Source organism: Astyanax mexicanus, chromosome 4, assembly GCF_023375975.1.
Source record: "Astyanax mexicanus isolate ESR-SI-001 chromosome 4, AstMex3_surface, whole genome shotgun sequence".
NCBI lineage: Eukaryota > Metazoa > Chordata > Actinopteri > Characiformes > Acestrorhamphidae > Astyanax > Astyanax mexicanus.
The window spans coordinates 54,094,803-54,112,500 of record NC_064411.1 but is presented as its reverse complement, the minus strand read 5'-3'; the positions used below and the strand labels follow the sequence as shown (position 1 = coordinate 54,112,500).

Below are 17,698 nucleotides of genomic sequence, written 5' to 3'. Positions count from 1 at the left end.
AGGTGTTTCTAATAAAGTGGCCATATAATGGGAACACAAGGTATAGTAGGTGTTTCCAATAAAGTGGCCAGTCAGTGTAAGTACAAGGTACAGTAGGTGTTTCTAATAAAGAGGCCAATAAGAGAACGCAGAAGGGATGGTTCATGTTTGTATTGGAACTAAATTGAATCTGAACTGAACTAAACTGAATTAAATAAAAGGGAACCGATTTGAACTGAAATGAACTGAATGGGCTCCTTGCACTCAAGGCTCTGACGCATTTCCGCTTTCAAATAATACGGCTCGGACGTTTCCGGTTGTATTGTTTACATTCGCCTGTATAGGCAAAACTTAATATTTTTACTAGCGAGAGGTCAAAATGAGTATCCAGCGTGACGTTTTCAAGATGTTTTCAGCACTGCTGTGTTCCTTTTTGCATGGCATCGGCTAAGTTTTATGGAAACTTTAGGCTTTCATAGCTTCCCTGCTCAGAGTGATCTAATAAACAGTGGCTAATGAACATTAGTCGGGACCACTTTACCATTTCACCGTATGAAAGGTCTGTATCAAACATTTCATACCAGACTACCTGCTTAAACCAAAAACATCAGAAGCTTGGAGACGACTGGCAAAGCATGCAGTGCCACTGCTTTTTAAATGGAATAATTAACGTAACAGCACCCAGGCTCCACGTGTTTGGGCGAGGAGATCAGCTAAACGTACTTGCCTGAATGATCCACCAGCTAGCATTTTTATTATTATTATTATTATAGCTAGATATTATTATTATTATTATTATTATTATTGTAGCTAGCATTTGTTTTTTTTACTTTTATTATAGCTAGCATTTTTTGTTATTATTGTAGCTAGAATGTATTATTATTATTATTATTATTATTATTATTATTATAGCTAGCATTATTTTTATAATTTAACTTTACTATCATTATTATAGCTAGCATTATTTTTATAATTTAACTTTACTATCATTATTATAGTTAGCATTATTATTATTATTACTAGCATTTTATTAGACTTCCATTTGAAAACAGGAGAAACTAACAACTATCAGTAATGCACCAAGCAAGCTAGTTAGCTATACTAGCTAATGCTGAGCTGTGTGGACTAACGTAAAATATAAGAAAAAAATCTTCGTAGTTGTGTAGGTATGAAGATGCATATAGTTTAAAGCCTTTCTCTAGCTTTCTAGTGGTAGGCTTTACTGGTCTCCTTGGCATTGAGGTTAATTTTTAGAAGCTCTTGTAAACACCAGCTGAAAATACTGCCATAGCGAGTGTATTGGAAAAGCCAAACAGGAAACGCTGGAGCAGCACTGATGAGAATGCGGAAGTAGTTGTGCAAAGAGCGCATTGAACAAACAGAATTGAAAATGGAAACGGAACTGAATGAAACAGAATTGAATCTGAACTGAACTAAACTGAATTAAATAAAAGGGAACAGATTTGAACTGAAATGAACTGAATTGAACAAACATAATTGAAAATGGAAACTGAATTGAAAAAACTAAACCGAACTAAAACTAACTAATCGAAACTGGATTTAACTGAATTTAATTACATTAACTGTTAACCCCTGTGATTTGATAAAAGATAGGTGGCCAGTTAGTGCAAATACAAGGTAGTGTAGATGTTTCCAATAAAGTGGCCAGTGAAAGAGAGTACAGGGTACAAGTAGGTGTTTCCCATAAAGTGGCCAAATAATAGGAACACAAGCTATAGTAGGTGTTTCCAATATAGTGGCCAGTGAGTGAAAGCACAATGTATTAGTAGGTGTTTCTAATAAAGTGGCCAGTCAGTGTAAATTCAAGGTACAGTAAGTGTTTCTAATAAAGTGGCCACATAATGGGAACACAAGCTACAGTAGGTGTTTCCAATATAGCGGCCAGTCAGTGTACATTTAAGCTACAGCAAGTGTTTCCAATAAAGTGACCTGTCAGTGTTAATACAAAGTAAGGTAGGTGTTTCTAATAAAGTGGCCACATAATGGGATCACAATCTATAATAGGTGTTTCCAATAAAGTGGCCAGTCAGTGTAAATTGAAGGTACAGTAGGTGTTTCTAATAAAGTGGCCAGTCAATGTAAATTCGAAGTACAGTAGGTGTTTCTAATAAAGTGGCCAGTTAGTGCAAATACAAGGTAGAGTAGATGTTTCCAATAAAGTGGCCAGTGAAAGGAAGTATAGGGTACACGTAGGTGTTTCCCATAAAGTGGCCAAATAATAGGAACACAAGCTACAGTAGGTGTTTCCAATATAGTGGCCAGTCAGCGTATATACAAGGTACAGTAGGTGTTTTGGAAATACAAGGTATAAAATTAGTGTTTCCAATAAAGTGGCCAGTGAGTGAAAGTATAAGGTACAGTAGGTGTTTCTGATAAAGTGGCCACATAAGTGTGTGTGTGTGTGTGTTATGGAGTAGACGGCTGCTGTTGAGGTTATGTAGGGGAGAATTTTCTGGGATATTGTGTCAGAGAAGATGCCGACTCAGCGAGTCAGGTGACTGTGTGTGTGTGTGTGTGTGTGTGAGTGTGTGTGCATGCAAAGCAATGCTACACTTGAACATATCAGCATATTCCTGTGTATGGCAGGGAATAACGCAGCGCGACCTGCATTGTAAAATATGCTTTCATAAGCATCTTACGACTCCTCACTAATGAACACTACATACACCCTTTACCAAGTCTGACTTTTCCTCTACGCTCTCATTATTCACCCTCATAACAAAGACATGAGACATGAGTAATGCGTGCAAAATTAACCTATTAATAAATAATAAGATCTGAGATAAAGGGTTCCACCAAATGAACTGGCCCAGAGTCTATTCTTAGAGACCAGCAGTGTGAATGTTAATGAGTTAATGTATTAAATATACTTAAATATAATATAATATTTAATATAATATGATTTTACACAGGGAATTACATTGGTTTAAATACATTTTTATGTAGTGAAAGTAAGAAAATCAAAAAATAATTTATTAATTTTCTTCTTATTAAAAGGAAATTCTCAAACGTATAACTCAAATACCTTAATATCGTTTTCCAGACCTGAACCCAATAAAAAACCTTTGGAGGGACCTGAAACTCAATGTTTCCCAGCTACAGCTCTAAAATTCAAAGATCTGGAGAGAATCTGTATCTGGAGAAGTGTGCCAAAATCCCTGCTGCAGTGTGTAAATCGGTCAATAACTACAGGAAAAGTCTGACCTCTTTAATTGGAAACAAGCGTTTTTTTGGAAAAGTCATACAACATCATTTTCTGTTTTTTTTTAATTATGAGTTTCTTTGATTTTACCAAATTAAAATCCTCTGGAATATAATCAAGAGGAAGATGGATGATCACAAACCATCAAACCACCAAACTGAACTGCTTGAATTTTTGCACCAGGAGTAAAGGCATAAAGTTATCCAAAAGCAGTGTGTAAGACTGGTGGAGGAGAACATGATGCCAAGATGCATGAAAAAAACTGTGATTAAAAACCATCAGGGTTATTCCTCCAAATATTGATTATTTCTGAACTCTTAAAACATCTTTATGAATATAAACTTGTTTTTTTTTTGCATTATTTGAGGTCTGAAAGCTCTGCATCTTTTTTTGTTATTTCAACCATTTCTCATTTTCTGCAAATAAATGCTCTAAATGACAATATTTTATTTTAATAGCAAAATCAGAGAAACTGATTCAGAAACTGAAGTGGTTTCTTATTTTTTTTCAGAGCTTATATAACAAGTTAATGCGCTAGAGTGACGGTAAGTAAGCCCTGTGGAGTCAAACGCTCCATCCTGCCTGGAGAAACATGAGAGCAGCACTTTATCTGAGGAGCTCCTTCTGCTGTTCCTCACTGTATGAGTGTTCTCATCTGAATAAAATACAAAACAACAGCAAAAAGCAATTATTCACTTGGAAAAAAAGAGAGGAATAATTTTACGCAGTACAAAATCAACAGACAAACAATGCTCCATCCACACCACTTGAAATACATACACAATTCTTTATTTACAGATGATACAATACAGGTAAAGTGGAATTTAACTCGAAGATTCAACAACGTAACTCAGATGGACTAACGATGTTGTGAAACTGGATGGATGGTAGAGTTCTGTTGGATACCTGGTGGTTGGACTGATGGCTTTACAGTGGCTAGTGGCAGCTATAAGCAGCAATTTGACAAAGTTTGAAACTGAGAAAATCAGATTTCAGTCCCTTTCAGTCCTGGTAGCAGCAGCTCGTGGCCTTGAACAGAATACAAATGTGGAGAATCTTCTTCTATCTTCCGATTGGAAATTAAAAAACACCAAAAAACAAACTTGCTCTATCTGGGCATAATTGTGTTTCAATAATTGCACTTATAGAGAGTAATAGAATAGTGAACTCGAGGGTCATCCATTACGATACAGAGCCAGATACATATAAAAAAGGTTTTGGCTTTGTGTTTGACAGGTCGTGTCGTTGTTTCACTATCCGTAAAAGAAGTTACAAGTCTTTTTGTACAGAGTTTACAGGTAAAAGTAGCACAGATATGTCTGTCGTTTGAAGACATAAAAAAAATCAAAAAAACAGATCAAGGGTTTTTTTTTTTTTTTTTTTACGAACACAGGAACACAGGAAAAGCCATCGGGTTCTAGCAGTAATCTGTTGTTTTAATCTGTTAGTTTAAGTCAAGTAGACTTGTTCAGAATTCACCAGGGTAGAAGAGAAGGGGATGTATTTCCAGACGTCGCAGAAACCCTGCAAATTTGCACGTTGGTCGTCTTCAACCGTACAAAGCGTTGGACTGTGCGCAGCACTTCTGTCCACGTCCAAGTACAGCTACCCGAAATTGCTGTTCTCTAAGTGTTCTCTAACCCTCAGGGAAAAAAAAGGCTTCAGAAATGTTGACTCCTACCCCACTTTTCTCGCTCGGCGCTTCTCCCAGAGGACGTTTCTCCAGAGCTGGAGAACAGCCTCTCAGCAGCTTTTTTTTGTAATGGGCAGGTTTAGGGCACACAGCTTCAGCTTTCTTTCCGTTTCAATAACAGCAGTAACAGCACAATTCTTACTGTTAAGACTCCTTAGAAAAACTTGTCATCGATTCGGAAGTGAGGTCTCGATACGTCGTCTGGGTTGATGAACACGGAGATGGACTTGCCTGGATTCTCGGTAACCAACTGTTGGAGCTTCTTGGCCAGCCGATCATCTGGCTGCTGGTGGTCGGCGGAAAACGAGTCTGCTTGCGGCGAGGGAAGTCCTGAAGAACTTCCACGCCGTTGCATCTCTTGCGTCAGGCGATTGGCAGCCTTGGCTTGCTCGATTGTGGAGCGCAAGTGTTCTGCCGGATCTGAACGAACCAGAGCGAGTTTTCGGGCGTGGAACATGGCAGTCTCGTCGCACAAGTGCTCGAACATGTTGCACTGCGGAATGAAATAGTTGGGACACGTCTTGTTGACCAGGCAATGCTGCAGGTCGTCAATGAGCCCAAGCAAGAAGTGAGCGGCAAAGTCCTCTTGTCCGAGGTAAGTCGCCGGCAGACGATCGCATGCCCAGAGCATGATGCTGCGCAAGTGGTAGGGACTCACAGAAGAAGGTTGGCCAAGCAACTTAACAAGAATGGCCTTGCAAGCTTGGAACGCTTGCATAAGGCCTGGAGAGATGCACTTCTTCAGTTGAACCTCGCTACGGGCGAAGGAAAGACGCCACTCGTTCTCTCTTCGCCCAGAAGCCGAGCAAGCTGGCAGAAGATAAAACCCACTGATCACCTCTTCCTCCGTGATCTTCCCATCCCAGAAGTGATTCTCCATCAACCAGCTTTGTGCAACTGCAGGCCAACCTTTAAAAGACACAACCGGAACGATATCGTAGAGCATGCGACTGCTGCCCACTCCAAGAATCATGGACAGCAAGGTGCTGTGGCGCTCCACTCGCTCTACTCTCGGGGTTCCCCGCTGTGGCTTCCGTTGAACCTCGGCCAACACCAGCGCTACAGCTTCCTGGAACCAATCGGCCACCAGAGTGGGCGAGAAGAAGTAGTTGGTGGTTCCGTTGAGGTGGTCGGCCAGCGTGCAGCAGTCCCTCCAGCGAGTGATGGTGCCCTCGTCGAACAGGCGCAAGCTCAGCCAGGAGTGACCCAAGGCCGAGTGGCGCATGTCCAACGTGACCGGCTGGTTTCGGTCGTGCAGCTTCAGAGCAGGAACCAGCAGAGTGAAGGCCATGTCGTAGTCAGAGCCACGGTTGTATACTCCCAACTCTTCGAGATCCATGTCCACCACACCATCTCGAACGCCACCCGACAAGAGCAGGTACTCGTTGGCGACTGGCAACTTCTGGTCGAGCTTCTGGACCATACCTGGGCAAAAAGATGAGAGAAAGATGGGCAACTGGTTAGCAAGAATGGAGAGACCACTGGACTGGACTTTTTATGATAAATAGGGGTTAAACTAAATTTCGATATTGCGATATATTGCACGGTTTTCTTTTGCAATACAATGTCGATACATGGCGTCAAATAGCGATATTTTTATTTATTAAGAAGACTCCAATCTGTCATATTAAAAAGTTACTGATTCATCAAATCAATCAATCAATCAACCTTTATTTAAAAACTACATTGAAGATGGCCCTCATTTACAATGTAGCCAATGATTCAATACATAGGGAAGCGATTGTCAAAGAAAAGTATAAATACATAAAAAGGCCTAGCATTTAATTTAATTTAGATATATAAGATACATTCAAAATAAGATATAAAGCAAATAAGAAAATAGAAGGTAAGAAAATCAAAGGTAATACAAATAATAATAATGCAACTACAAGTGAATAAATATATTAAAAAAAATATCACTCCATGTGGTGGTGCTGTGTTCAAATGAATAGGATTAACCTGCAGAGAAGAATACTGTGAAACTGAAACACCAATAAATCCATAATTCCTGTTTTTTGCTTATGTAGGAGTATTTTATCCTCTTCACTAACACAGAAGCTGTTATACAGCTTTCTTTGATTTTACCAAATTGAAAACCTCTGGAATATAATCAAGAGGAAGATGGATGATCACAAACCATCAAACCAAACTGAACTGCTTGAATTTCTGCACCAGGAGTAAAGCAGCATAAAGTTATCCAAAAGCAGTGTGTAAGACTGGTGGAGACTGGTGGTTTTCTTTGCATTATATGAGGTCTGAAAGCTCTGCATCCTTTTTTGTTATTTATTTCAGTCATTTCTCATTTCCTGCAAATAAATGCTCTAAATGACAATATTTTTAATTGGGGAATTTGGGAGAAATGTTGTCTTTCCACCACGTTTCCACCCCTCTCCCCCTTTCCTTTCTTCATTCTTCCAGTATCCTCCAGATCAGCTGTGCTTCTTATAATCACATAATATGTTATAAAAGATGTCTCTGGGTCAGAGGACGATTAGCGCTTATCACATCTAATCACAGATCAGTGCTGATTTACCGCAACGCTAACTAATGACTGTATGACTTTAGAACCCAGGCTTTCAAATTAAGCCATGCATTAACACCACGTCAACCCTCGTTACCGACCAGACGCTGGAAAGGAGGAGTCGCAGCGGGAGGAAAGTTGGAGGACGGAGGGGAGAAAAGGAGTAAAGATAAGAAATGGAATCGGAGGGCGAGGTCTATTAATGGACTCTGCCACCGTTAGCGGACTCCAAGGGCGTTGTGCCGAAGCGCCTCATCCGGAAAACAAGACATAAATATTTGAGAGCATCCCTGAGCCCTGTGGAGCGGCAGGTGAAAACCTTGTACTGCTTAGAAACCTTTAAACAGGTTAGATTACGTTAAACTTCGCACCACGACCAAACTCAGCAGTCGGTACAGTGCAGGGCTACGTCACATCTACGCTTCTGTGTTCACTTGTGTACTTGTGCACTTGTGTAGATGGTCTATGCTCCCGTTTCCTCCGCAAACAACTGTAGAGGACTCCAGGTCCCTCCCATATTGATCCACTGCCTTTTCCCAGCACCGGTGTTCTCTTTCAGGTCCTCTTATTGATCCGGTGGAATCAGACGCCGGAGACACCGCGCTGTACTCTTTGCAGGATAGTGTTAGGACTTGTGACTTGCGGTAGGTCATGTGACAGGATGTGGGTAGACTGATACACAGGGGGTGAACTGTGTATCAGAGGGTTTTAATGATTGGTAACAATGTTTACAGGAACGGCAAGAGTCTGTAATAGTCTGAACCAAAGTCGTAACAAAGGACACAACCCATATTAAAAAAGGTTCATTGTTACAACAAAAAAAAAATCCCAATCTAAAAAACACTACCATATTTTGTGCACTATAAAGCACACTATCAACGAATGTATATTTTCTGGTCTAATTTCATACATAAGGCGCACCAGATTATAAGGTGCATTATGTGTCACTAGTAAGGAACATGTTTTCCTTCTAATTCAGCAGGTCTCGTCACTGGTTCGTGGGGGTGTGGGGTGCAAAGCTAAGCTAAGTAAACAAAACTGTTCTGAAAATGTACAGATTTCTACTAAGGCTGTGTGCAGCAGCATTAGCATTAGAGGCTAACAGCTAGCACTAGCCACAATTAGCACTGCGCTGAGGAACTCAGACTCTTCCGGCTATGCCAGGGCGATATTAGCTAGCAGTTCGTCATATGTAGCTTTTTTTTTTACTGGGTAAACACGCAACAGACTACAGTCTGATAATGCTCAAAAGCTAATGCTAATGCTGCTCCAGCTTGGGTTAGCAGCATGCTACAGGCCAATAATACTCACCTCTAAACGGTGAAAGAGCTAGCACTTACCACGGTTGGTGGCTAATGCTAATACTGCTGCAGCCTTGGTGCTGGAGAAGTAACTGAAACTCCTGTATAACTCTGTACTTCAGAGGAGTGGCTTTACTGCTCCTTAATACCTGACAGATAAAATTCATACATAAGGCACACCGAAATATAAGGCGCACTGATGATTTGGGGGGAAATTTAAGGATTTTAAGTGCACCTTACAGTTTGAAAAATACGGTATATAGCTTCATAAATTGCCTATTGTCCATATATATCAAATGAAACCATACATCTTCTAATTTCTTTTCATTTCTAATGTTTATCCCATTTGGTTCCTACCAATTTACAAGGCCAATTACCCAACCCCTCCGCCCATCGCTGGTAATGCCCCAACACTCCAGGAGAATGAAGGCTAGCACACGCCTCCTCTGATACATGTTAAGTCAGACTCCGCCTCTTTTTGAGCTGCTGCTGATGCTGTAGCATTGCAGAGTAGCATCACAGCGCTAACGCTCGGAGGAAAGCGCAGCGACTCGGTTCTGATACATCAGCTCACAGACGCAGCCTTGTGCTGATCCACATCACCCTAGGAATAATGCGGGGGAAAGAGCGCCATCTACTGTGTACCCATGCAGAGAAAGCAAGGACAAATGTGCTCTCTCTTTTAGGGCTCTGGCAGCTGATGGCAAGGTGCATGACCAGGATTGGAAGCAGCGATCTCTCGATCATAGTGGCAGCGCTCTCTAGACCACTGGACCACAACAAAGAAATCCCAAATAAAATCTACCAAACAATAAATTCCTTTTTTATCTGCTATGTTTATTTAAGGCATCACTATTGCATCCCTCAAAGACTCATTTAAAGCGTCTTTCTTTTTTGTACGAGTTTTTAAGCCAAAAAAACTGATGCCAGAGGCTTCCAAGTCACTTTTCTCCACTGTTTTGAGGAAGCGTGGTCTTCAGTAACGTGTCTGAGATGTTTAAATGCGTTCGAAAACAGACAGACGCCCTTTATATCTGAATACAAAAGCAATGCCTGTCAATTAAAGCAAGAATTCCTCCACGTCCTCCATCAAACATTCCCACAAACTGGCACTTTTACACGCCAAACTCGCTTGGCAGTAAAACACTATTATTGTCTATTACCGCCCCCACCCGTTTAACTACCCGCCCCCGCCGGCTTTACCACCCTCCCTATGGGCCCATTCGCTTAGACACTCTCTTCTCTCAGAGAGACAGAGACCGAAGCTTCAAAAACACCCAGTGTCACTTTTGTTCAGTCCGTTTGATTTGCATACACATAGACTGTGGGCCAATCAGAACGCGGCGCTGTGTGAATTAGGGCCTTGGTGAATGGCAGTGATTGAGACTGTGAGAACAGCGCTGTGTGTGTGTGTGTGTGTGTGTGTGTGTGTGTGTGTGTGTGTGTGAAAGAGAGAGAGAGAGAGATTGAGCGAGAGAGAGAGAGAGAGCTGTAGATCACTCATGTCTCGGCGGACACGGGGTTCCCACAGATGGCGCCGTGCTGTCACGCTCCCCCCCGGGACTGGGCTGGGACCAGAGACCACCATGGATGGTTGAGCCCTATTGAGTTGCCCCTGAAAATAGCCCCTCCAGTAAAATCCTCAACCTGGTGTTTCTGGTTTCACTGCTGAGACCAGTTTAAAACTTACACCCCACCAGCATGCTTTAAATCCCTCCACCTGTATCGTTTCAATAGCAACAGTGTTTCTGAATATACAGGGGCTGGACAATGAAACTGGCTAAATTGGAGCAGCCTGGTGGCCAATCTTTATTAATTGCACATTATTGCACCAGTAAGAGCAGAGTAGGGTTGCAGCGGTAACCGGTTTCACGGTATACCGTGGTATTAAAATGCACGGTTATCATACCGTGTGTGTTTGCTTATTACCGGTAAAACGCAAGCCAGCGGAGAAAGTCACCCGCGCATGCGCAACTCTGCTCCGCTTCAGCTACTCAGCACACAGCGGTGAGAATGGCAGAAAGTGCATCAGACTAGAGCTTAGATTCTCTGCCCGAACCAGACCTGACCCGAGGACCGACCCGAAATCGGGTCCGTTCGGGCCGAGATTTCCCACCACATTCCTCGGACCGGGTCGGGTTGGGCTCCAGAAAATAGTCTGAGATGTAGGCATCTGTTTTTTAATCATATATTTTATTTTTAAATAAAGCTCTGGTGTGATAATCACAATGTTAATGCTAAGTAACCAATTATTATTGTTAATGAAAACGAACCAAATAACGAAAACTGAAAGTGAAACTTAACTAACTTATTTATAAGCGCTGTTTTCACTCCTGCAGTTCTACAGCGGGAGGTGATGTGCCGATTCTGGCCGCGAAGCGGGAGTCGGATTGAGCAGGGAGTCGGATTCGGCATAACAGCGGCAGCGCGGCTGCACCTCGCGGTCCGCGGTGTTAGTTGTAAGCGCTCGCGCTAGCCGCAAAATACGACAGAAAACACTGAGAAACTGCAGAATTATGAATTGGACTAAAATGAGCACGAGGAGATAAAAGAACCTTTACCTGTGAGTAGCTCACATCAGAACACGCAAATCTCTCTCTCTCTCGCACGTGAACTTCTCCGCACTGTGTTTAGCTGTTCTTAAAAATCATTTTTATTAAATAATAGTTCTATGCTTCTATGTTAGTGTTAATTAACATAATTCTGATCATATTTCGCTCATTCAAACAGCCTGAAAACAGACTTGTAATCTTGTAATCAACAAGCTTGTAATCAATGTGGCCGTAGTCACAGCTAAAGGAGGAAATACATCAAACCTGTTCTCCCATCTCCGAGAACACCACCCCGCTGTGCAGCGCAAAGTATGTGTTCAGTTTATAATTTTACCTAAATAACCTAAATAAAACTTCTTTGTAGTCGTGCACAACCCATGCGGTAAGCGCCCGCAAAAGCGCTGAGTTATCCGAAATTTGGGCACGCAGGTACAGGCGTGAAGTGCGTGCTACGACGGATTCACGTGTCCGTGTAAAGGTCCTGGCCGGACTGGATGTGAAAGACGCCATTCATTTACATGCGTTAATTTTCAAATTCTGACGTGCCTGTTTTTCATATGTTGAAGGTTTTAAGGTGTGAAAGCCTTAAAATAGAAATCTCTATTGTGAGGATCATGTCAGAAATAAATCCCCTCTTTCTGCAGTATCTGGTTATATACCAACTTTTTTTATATATATATATATACACTCTTAATGCCCTTAAGAGTAGTGGAAAAACATGGTTTCCTTCACCTGATGAAGTTTCTACAATAAATAGTTAATTGAACAAAAAACCTTTGTTGTAATTTCTTTAAGGGTCAGTTTAATAATATATGTAACAAACTGTGATACCGTGATAACCGTGATACCGCGGTATTTTCCGAGACGGTTATCATACCGTGAAAATCTCATACCGTTGCAACCCTAGAGCAGAGTGTGAAGGTTCAATTAGCAGGGTAAGAGCACAGTCCTGCTCTAAATATTGCAATGCACACAACATTATGGGTGACATACCAGAGTTCAAAAGAGGACAAATTGTTGGTGCACGTCTTGCTGGAGCATCTGTGACCAAGACAGCAAGTCTTTGTGATGCATCAAGAGCCACGGTATCCAGGTTAATGTCATCATACCACCAAGAAGGACCAACCACATCCAACAGGATTAACTGTGGACGCTGTAAGAGGAAGCTGTCTAAAAGGGATGTTCGGGTGCTAACCCGGATTGTATTAAAAAAAAAAAAACATAAAACCACGGCTGATCAAATCACGGCAGAATTCAATGTGCACCTCAACTCTCCTGTTTCTACCAGAACTGTCCGTCACCACGATAAATTATTGTGCTCTAAAACCAGGTGTTTCAGTTTCATTGTTCAAACCCTGTATCTACATTGATGGGCATGGTGGTAAATTTTTGGTGTATTGCCATCTCCATCTTGGCAACGGAAAACACAAATGCACCACTGACTGAATACAACCTAGACAGACGGCAACAGTCAGACGTTCATTGCTATCTTTGCAACACAGGCTTGAGCTGCTCACATACTTCACAGCATGAACAAGTGAGCAGGTCAGTTTCCTCTGCTGAGAAGTGTTGGAAACATCCAGGTAGCAGCACCATTAAAATAGCAATCCGCCAAAGACAGAGCTCACCTGAGTCTTAAAGGGAATGGCAAGTGATACACTGATTTCACAATAAATAGAATGTATCGTGGTCTAGGGCTGCAACTAATGATTACTTATAAGAATTTAGTATTTTTCTGATTAATCGATTAGTCAACAATTATTTCTCCTGTTTCTAGCTTTTGACTATTAGTTAATAATGAAAGAAACAGCTAAATATGGGATTTAAATGCGGAAGGTGCTGATATTGAGTGAGGAAATGTGAAATCTGTTGTGATTGGGAGGCCAAGTTGAGTGTGTAATTTGTTTATTGCTACTATTTGACGATCAGTCGACAACAAACATTTTTTTTTCTTTTTTTTTTCAATTTTATTTTTTTTTTATAATCAGCATATTCGATTATATTGACTAATCGTTGCAGCCCTATTGTGGTCAGCAGTGGCGGATTCTACTATTCAATGTTGTTCAGGCTGTTCAGGTGCAGTTTGACCTGATTTATTACCCTCTCTTGCTGCTGCTCCATGCTAAATTACACTAAAATACATGCTAATCCTGAACACAGAACCTTTTTTTTGTATTTACTTTCTTTCTACTTTACACATTACATTACATCCAACAAGCACACCCGTGATTAATTAAGAGAATTAGTACATGCCTTCTGCGCGTTTCGAGCAGGACAAGGAGTACTTTTCCCATCATTACGATAGCAAAGACACACCGACACGCCCTAAATCAGCTTGCTGATATTGCCTGTCTTACCGAAACACTCAGTAATCCTCAGTGTAACGCTGTCCGGTGGCATTTACTAGCACTTACCATGCCTAGTGCTAGCAGTTAGCCGCTAATGCTGCTGCACCTTGGCTTAGTGGAAATCTGGACATCTAAGCTTACTGTAAATAATGGAAATCTAAGCTTACTGTAAATAAACAGAAGCGCTTTACTCACCCAAATAAACAGTTTTCAGGAGAGAAATCTGTGTAGAATAACATCAAGAAACTGCTTTTTTTTTAAGAATTACAGTTTTGTTTACTTTGCTTAGCGTTACTTAACTAAACGAGCTTTGGAACTGTGGAACTGTGTTCTGCTGAATAATGGAGCTCCATCCAATACCAGATATCAGTATAAGATCCATAATAATTCCTACAGCTCATCAATCTACTGTAACCTGTCGGTAATAGTCATGATATTAACGTAAAATAATGCTAAATAGCCTTAAATCACTCAGTTAATGGAGACAGTTACTCCAACAAAAGCAGGATAAACTCTTTTTAATACCATTGATTTTGGAAAAACAAACAAATAACAAGCAGACAAGACAATAATTTTGCCTATACAGTGTATAAAGAGTGGATTTAAGCTTGTTTGTTGCTTTAAAAGGTAAAGAAAATGCACTTCCACATTATCCTTTGTTGCTAAGTGGGATGGTTGCTACGGTTGCTAACCCCATCCTCAATGCTCTCAGTGCTCTGCAAGTGTTAAAAACCTTCCCTTCTAATTAATCAGTGACAGCAGTCGCGGCCCTTAGGGACTATAAATCACACCTATAACTCAGACTGAGACTGAGAGTGAACGGGAGGCGTGGCCAAAGATGACTGATTATATAAAGGGTGTCGGTGTTAGAACTAAATCCTTAATTAAGACCAAACAAATTCAATATACACTATACCTATTATTTACATCACAATATGAATAATAAGCAATAATTTCTTAATTTCGGTCAATTCCGATATTAATATGAATTATATTGGCACTGCCCTTGAATGTATGTAATCATGCACTGATATAGTGATGGCAAAAATAGTATACAACAACATTTAAAGACCTTTCTACTAGGGCTGCACGATATTTCGTTTAAGCATCATCATTGCGATGTGCACATGCGCAATAATCACAAGAAGTAGATACACAGCGCTGTCTCTGTGTCTGTGTGAGTGACAATCTGCTGCTGCCTGAGAAGTGTGAGGGCGAGGGGGAGGAGTAAAAGCTGTGCACTTCAGTCCAGCACAGTTTTGCAGCGCAGATACTTCCAGTTACATCAGAATTCACACTTTTAATCCCATAATCCTACAAAAACGCTCTTATTTACCTTTTAAAATGCCATTTAAATGTCTGATTAAAAGGCCGATTACTGTTGTTTTGCTGTTTTCCTCAGGTTTTGAATTGAGCTCGGTGCTCACTCAGCTCTTGATCATTCCGGATGTGAGACAGGTGGGGGCGGGGCTGGTGATGTCACGGGCCTTGCATTGTTTAATATCGCGATATATATTGTAGAAAAAAAGAATTTTTGCAATATAAAATCTTTCCAATATCGTACAGCCCTACTTTTCACAATATACAAAATTGATCGTAGTCAGCAGTGGCAAATTCTACCATTCAATGTTGTTCCGGCTGTTCAGGTGCAGTTTAACCTGATTTGTTACTCAGCTAGTTACTACAGCCATGCACTAATGTAATCTCTGCTGCTATTCTAGGCTAAATTACACTGAAATACTGTGCTAGTGCTAGCAAAAAAAACCTTTTTTTGTATTTAATAACTTAGAGCTCATTGGTTTATTTCACGTTACGCTCAAATAACACACCCATAATTGATTAAGAGAATTAGCACAAGGTACACTTTTCCCGTTGTTACGACAGCAAAGACACACTGACACGCCTTATAAATCAAGCTTCTTGGTGCACGGTTGACGGCTCACATAAATATCGCTAAAATAAAGCCCTAAATGTTCACAAATCACCCTAGGAGTGATGAGGGGAGAGAGAGCACTATCTACCCAACCAGAGAGACAAAAGCCAATTGTGCTCTCTCAGGGCTCCGGCAGCTGATGGCAAGCTGCATGACTAGGATTCGAACCAGCGATCTCTTGATCATAGTGGCAGTTTTTTTGACCGCTGGACCACTCAGAGCCCCCGATTCATTACTTTTGACAATTATCTTCAGAGATGACATTAAATAACACCAACCTAATCCTGAATATTTTACATTTTATCATCATTATTTAAAGACAGATAGGGTGTAGTGGTGGAAGGTGAGGGGGGGGGGAAGGGGGGAACAATCCAACATGTGGCAGTAATCATTTTGATCCCCTCCAGCAACGGATTAAGAGCAAGGACTCATCTGACTGTGGAATTAATATTTTCACATCTGTGTCCGAGATCAAAGCAGCATAATAATAAGAATATTTATTTCCTTTGGGATAAATAAAGTATCTATCTATCTATCTATCTATCTATCTATCTATCTATCTATCTATCTATCTATCTATCTATGAATAAGAATAATAAGAAAAAGATTTGTGCATGCATATGTTGCCCAAACAATATATAAAAAGGTGTGTGTGTGTGTGTGTGTGTGTGTGTGTGTGTGTGTGTGTGTGTGTGTGTGTGTGTGTGTGTGTATATATATATATATATATATATATATATATATATATATATATATATATATATATATATATATATATAAAATTAGAGATCACTTAAAAATGATAAACATCTAAAAAACATAACCAAGAAGAAGATGGATGATCACAAGCCATCAGACCAAGCTGAAGTGCTTGAATTTTTGCACCAGGAGTAAAGCAGCATAAAGTTATCCAAAAGCAGTGTGTAAGACTGGCGGAGGACAACATGATGCCAAGATGCATGAAAAAAAACTGTGATTAAAAACTAGGGTTATTCCACCAAATATTAATTTCTGAACTTTTTTTTTTTTGGTATTTGAGTCATTTCTCATTTTCCTGCAAATAAATGCTCTAAATGACAATATTTTTATTTGAAATTTGGGAGAAATGTTGTCTGTAGTTTATAGAATAAAACAACAATGTTCATTTTACTCAAACATAAACCTATAAATAGCAAAATCAGAGAAACTGAATCAGAAACAGAAGCTGTATACTAGCCATATAGTAGCTGCTAAATATAATATATATATATAAATATAAATGTATTATTATATTTTAGTAGTAGTAGTATTCCTAACGTTATATTATCACTCTGTATTGTTATTATTATTAATATAATAATAGTAGAATTAGTAGTATTAGTCGACATAGCAGTAGATATTATGATAGAGGATAGACACCATGCATTATATTATATTATATTGTATTATATTATATTAAAAATAATAAAATAAAAATGTATTATGCATGTTTTATACTATTAAAAGCAATAAATAAGCTTATAAATCTGATGCACAAAATGTTTTTAGCGCTTTGCAGATGATCTGCACAGGTTGTTTGGAATTGCCCCGTTCCACCTTAAATTGTGCAGCATTTACGCTCTGGCGCCCGAGGCGGCCCGAGGCGCCACAACGTAACTGCTGCACCATTTAAGGTGGAACGGGGCAATTCCACGAAAAGAGCCCCGCGTTGAGCTCACCCAGCATGGAGAAGATGAAATCCTTGGCCGTGTGGATCTCCAGAGCCCGCTGGTCGTCGTAGTCGCGCTGGTCGTGCTTGCTGAACTCCTGGATCAGCCGGTTCAGCTCGTCCAACCTGGACCCGGACCTGAAGTCCAGCTCCGGGGTGCAGGCCGGGGAGCAGGCCGGCCGGGGGATGCTGCCGCTCGGCGTGGCGGTGGGGCTGCTGCCCAGGCTGCTCACAGATCCAGCCCTGCTGCTCAGGGCAGGGGCCGCCATCTTTCAGCACACACACACAAATACAAACACACACACTCCTCTATTCCCCTCCTCCTCCTCCTCCTCCTCCTCCTCCTCCTCCTCCTCCTCCTTCTACTCCTCCTCTTCCTCCTCCTCCCTTCATCCACCCTTCCTCCTCCTCCTCTTCCTCCTCCTCCTTAGTAAAGCAGGTGCTGGTGCTGAGGATGATGA

At 40.8% G+C, this 17,698-nt stretch overlaps 1 protein-coding gene across 1 annotated transcript; it reads right to left on the bottom strand.

Moving 5' to 3' along the window:
* Nucleotides 1-3,969: 3,969 nt before the first annotated feature.
* Nucleotides 3,970-17,551, bottom strand: mb21d2 (Mab-21 domain containing 2). The gene is made up of 2 exons (XM_007240669.4): nucleotides 17,248-17,551; nucleotides 3,970-6,320 (listed from the first exon to the last, which is right to left on the bottom strand). The coding sequence occupies exons 1-2, from the start codon at nucleotides 17,504-17,506 to the stop codon at nucleotides 5,050-5,052; spliced, it is 1,530 nt and encodes a 509-aa protein (XP_007240731.3). The 5' UTR covers nucleotides 17,507-17,551; the 3' UTR covers nucleotides 3,970-5,049.
* Between the last annotated feature and the right edge of the window lie 147 nt (nucleotides 17,552-17,698).

Coding starts and splice junctions, on each gene's coding strand:
- mb21d2 (XM_007240669.4), bottom strand. CDS start 17,506: ATGGCGGCCCCTGCCCTGAGCAGCAGGGCTGGATCTGTGAGCAGCCTG. Junction 6,321..17,247: donor TTTCATCTTCTCCATGCTGG/GTGAGCTCAACG, acceptor CTTTTTGCCCAG/GTATGGTCCAGAAGCTCGAC.